Source organism: Haliaeetus leucocephalus, unplaced genomic scaffold (genome assembly GCF_000737465.1).
Source record: "Haliaeetus leucocephalus isolate CR32 unplaced genomic scaffold, Haliaeetus_leucocephalus-4.0 Scaffold295, whole genome shotgun sequence".
Lineage (NCBI taxonomy): Eukaryota > Metazoa > Chordata > Aves > Accipitriformes > Accipitridae > Haliaeetus > Haliaeetus leucocephalus.
In genome coordinates, this window is record NW_010972731.1 from 4,911,066 (window position 1) to 4,915,540 (window position 4,475).

The window sequence follows — 4,475 nt, forward strand, 5'->3', positions numbered from 1 at the left end:
GGGGGCGAGACGGGGAGCGCGGACACGGACACACAGGGGACTTCGGCCGGGCTGTCCTCGGCGGGGGGGACATGGCAAAATACCGTCGCTTGTGACAGCACTTGGCGATAACGTCCCCGATGAGGCAATACGCGTCCGTTCTGGGGGCTGAAGGCTGGCGGGAACGCGTCGGGTTTCTCGCAGCGGGGGCTGGGGCTCCCCGAGAGGCAGTAAGCCGTCCCTGCTGCCGACGGGATTGCTCAAAGCGCTTCTACGCCGCTTCAAGATTAATCCTAAACCTTTCAAACATCTTAAAGCATAGAAAAAGAAGCGATCGGCTCATGGGCTTAATGCAGGCTTTATTCCGAAATCAAATTAATTTTCCTTCTGAAGGCTGGAAAGGATGCTTATTGGGAACGTGAACTGCAGGCAGATTTCACTGTGCGCTACCAAAAGTAGATGAGTTGTCGGTCGCGGTAATAAGACAGTCCTTCAGTCACGTGGCGACACACACGGAGGCCGTACTTTATATTTCGAGTCAGATGAGATACTCCAAGACAACGTTGGTCTATTTTCTTTCACTGAGTTAACTTTTCCCAAGGCATTTCATTTCTCCTGCTATCTAGTCAATCAATCAGCGTGTTTCCTACACTCAGTGGTTTTGGTATTTTGGATACACTTGGATTTTTATGAAGTATTTTTGATGATAAGTTAAAGTAGGTATTTAATGTTTTTCCAAAGAAAAAGCCGTTGTAGCATTTGTGCTATGCGCTAACAAAGGTAAATATGGTAGAAACAGACATCAGCCTGTTCAGGAAAGCACAGAAATATGAGCATTTGGAATGCAAATACACTTTCTAAAACTGCATAAAAATAAGAATTTCAGGTATAAATGCCTCTCATTTTATTAGTGATTTTTTTTTTTCCTCCCACTTCCTGTACTTTATTAGTCAGGAATGATATGGTCAACACTGGTGAAAAATAAGGCGTATGTTTTGTAAAGTGGTTTTCCTGAAAACACCATCTAACAAGCAAGACACACAAATATGTGTAGATTCTGGACCTCCAGATTAAGATGCTACCAGTCCATAATAATGATTTATGTTTTTAATATCCAAAGTATTGGATGCATTCACTAATTAATGTTCCTGATAATTATTAATCATGGGAAGATAAATAGTTATCTCCACTATATGCACAGAGAACTAAACCAGAAAGTTATAAAGCAATAATTATTTCAGGTGTAAGTAATTACGATCATAATGCCGTCCCTTGAAACTTTTCATGCTGCCACAGAGATGTGAATGACTTGAGTGATTCTCCTTTTCCTTCTGCCTCTTGCCTCAGTGCTATTTCAGCTGAGATCCCCACAAGCGTGGGTGCAGACTAAAGCTGTGTATAAAATTAAAAAAAGCATGGCATTATTTAAGCTGAGAGGCCCTTCAAATCATGTTTATACAGCAGCCGAGTGGAGAGTTTTGCATGCTCAGCACTTCTGAAAACTAAGCGCTACACAATTTTTCGCCTATATAGCATTTTTTGAGAAAATGAATGGAGGAATCAACATGTTCTTATTCAGCTATAGATTTTTGATTGGTCTGTACTTAAGCTAATAGCATAACTATTTATTTGGTATAAATAAGTCATTCTTAACTGAAGATTGCTTTTGCAACCCATGGGAGGATTCTTGAAGAAAATACTGTGAAAAATAATTCAATTGCAGAAATAATTTTTGAACAGGGCTAGAAAGATTGTGCTTGACCTAAGTTATTGAACACTTCCCTATTTGCTCCAAGTGCAGCAAAAGCTTCTGGAAAACCTGTAGCATGAAGAAACTATAATCACTAAAGAAAGAAAGGGCACATGTCAGCAGGTTCCAGGTAACAAATGTAATGCAAAAGTACGTGACTACCTGAGGCCCTAACCTCTCAATGCATCATTCTGCGCACATCCTATCAGTATTAGATAAAATTTCATACAGACCACAACAGCTTGCTTACTCCTTCAGAATTCAGTTTAGGAAACAGTGGTTTCAGCTCCACTATTCTCAGATCACTTGCACTCAGTAAAATTCACGAGGCATTGCTGGTTTGACAGTTGTGTTACAAAAAGCCGCTCCCGCTAGCTTGCTTTTCCAAAATTTCCCATTGATTAGGAGTTTTGCATGTGGAATACTTACAGGAACGGGCTCCAGCTGCTAGTGCCAAAATCTGTGGTTTTAAAAGTTGTTCCACTCACCCTCAGATTGCTGAGGACTGGGAGAGAAAGAATAGCAGTGAGATAGCACAGGGACTAAAATTTCAGTAGAAGAAAGGAAAGGGGGAAGGAAGGAAGAGAAATCAAAAGTCTCTGTGAAGTAAGGGAAAGTGCAAATAGCAGACCACACAAAGAAAGGAAAGAAGGATCCAACATTTAGATTCAGTGTTCAACCAAAGTGATTGTAAAAGTAGTAGGTAGCTTGCGAACAGGAAGAAAGGTAATATGAAAAAATTGCACATTCCAACAATACAGGCAACTGTGAGAGTGGTGAAACACGGGTGAGAGAGACTGCATACATGCTCCTGGAAGAGCCATGTAATCTTGAGGACCCAGCTGGGACTACTGATTGAACCACAGCATGTCCTCACATTTGGAAAAATACATGGTGGTGATGGCAGGAGAGATAACAGCATTTTCTTTAGTGTGTCAATGCTGCTGCAAACCAGGAAATCAAAGTCTGGTCAACTACCATGATATAACAAGGGGAAAAAAGTAACTGCAGAAAGCACCAGTCATCATTTCCATTCATAAGCACTGCCCGTAGCTTAAATACGGAACTGACACGCTCAACCAATTGAATTTGAATGGAATTAGGATGCCATCTTGTGACTAGCTGATAACTTAGAGCACTGGTGTTTCTTAGCTTAATTTCTTACATACCTTCTCTCAAGATTTTATCAAAACATGAAAGATACTGCAACATAAGAGAGGGTCTAAATTTAAAATGCTAAGTACAATACCTGTTCTACTCTTCTCACAAGTTTTTATGCTGGCATTCTTATTCTGTACGATTTGATTGAAAGCACTGGGCTAAAAAAACACCAAAAAAACCCTACACAAAATGCAAGCGGTCATCTCAGAAGTGAACACAAATGAACTATGCCTCAAGAACTGTTCTGATCTTTATCCTCCAAAAATATCACCAAAACCTCAAGATGGTATCCAAGACAAATTCCAGGTTCCCTTTGCCGCTTTGAATATATCGTATTAGCACGCATGCTGAAAAAAATGACACTCCACATATTTTTGCATCAACCCGAGGTGCCCGAGAATTAAGGTAATGGTGTAATCAATAGAGGTCAGCTCTCTCGTACAGTTGGCCACAGTGGTAGCCACCGTGAGAGAACTTTACCAGTTTAAAAATCATACTGTGATGTTAGGATTACACAAGGTAACACTTCAGATCACTGGAAAACAGTAGAGAGAGATACTCGTCTTGTCCTTCTGTCTGTACCACCGCACCGAGAGATCGCCGTGTCGAGCCAGGTTCTCTGCCCCTTTGGAAGGCTTCTCCCGCTAACCGGACCGCTGCAGCGGTGATGCGGGATGGCGAGCGTCATATTTTACCTCACGGAACACGGTTATTTAAAACCCACAGAGGTCTTGTAAGGATTAATACAACGCTCGGAGACGACCTGGTATATTCGACCCACAGTGGCCCGGACGTGGCTAGCTGTGAGCTAACAAGCCGCTCCCGTCGCTTGAGACCCCCACAGGCCTCGCCGCCCCCGCCCGGCAGAGAGCCCCGACCCGCCATGTCGCCTGACCCGGCCGGGCCCCTCGCGGGGCTGATGTGGCGGCTGCCGTCGGGCCGTACCATCCGGCCCCGCCGCCTGCGGAGGGGGGGGGGCCGCCGCACCCCGTGTGTTCGCCGCGCCCGAGCACAAGCCCGCCTCCCCCTCTGCACGAGCTTGGTAGCGTCCGCGCGGGCACCGCCAGCCTTCGGGCAAGCCCACGGTGGAAGGTTTGTAGGGGGGGCGACGGGCAGGTTTCGCGTCAGCGCGCTGTCCTGTCGCCTTCCGCCTAGCGCTGCACAGGGAAATACGCTGAGCTGCCGAAAACGCAGGAAGTCCTCGCTCTGCCTCAGCGCAGTTAAGTGTCACGGCGCCTCCCGCTTTCCGCTTCCCAAAAAATGGTTCGGCCGAACCCCACCTCGGTAGACTGGAAGGAGGCGCCATCTTGGCCTCAACCACAGCGAGGCACGAAATGCGGGGGGGAGCCACGCCTGCTGTGGTGTGAGAAGGAGGGGAAGCCGCCGCCGCTTGAGCGAGGAGTGAGCGGCGAAAGACACGGCAGCCGCCTCTTGAGCGGAGCGCGGACAAGGCGGCGGTGGCCAGCAGTTACGGCGGGGCGGGGATTCCCCCCGCCTCCCCCTCACACACACTCCCCCCGGCCCCGCGCCAGTTGGTAGGCGCCGCCGCGCGAGGCCGGCTGGGCCTGGCGCACATGGCCCGGCG

The 4,475-nt window shown here is 46.9% G+C and overlaps 1 protein-coding gene across 1 annotated transcript in view; it reads left to right on the forward strand.

The window, feature by feature from the left end:
• The first annotated feature begins 3,773 nt into the window (after positions 1 to 3,773).
• Positions 3,774 to 4,475, forward strand: part of EIF3B (eukaryotic translation initiation factor 3, subunit B) — a 21,612-nt gene continuing 20,910 nt past the window's right edge. Inside the window, exon 1 of the mRNA XM_010570589.1 lies at positions 3,774 to 4,174. Within this exon, the coding sequence (XP_010568891.1) occupies positions 3,774 to 4,174 (401 nt within the window). The remainder of the gene's footprint in view (positions 4,175 to 4,475) is intronic.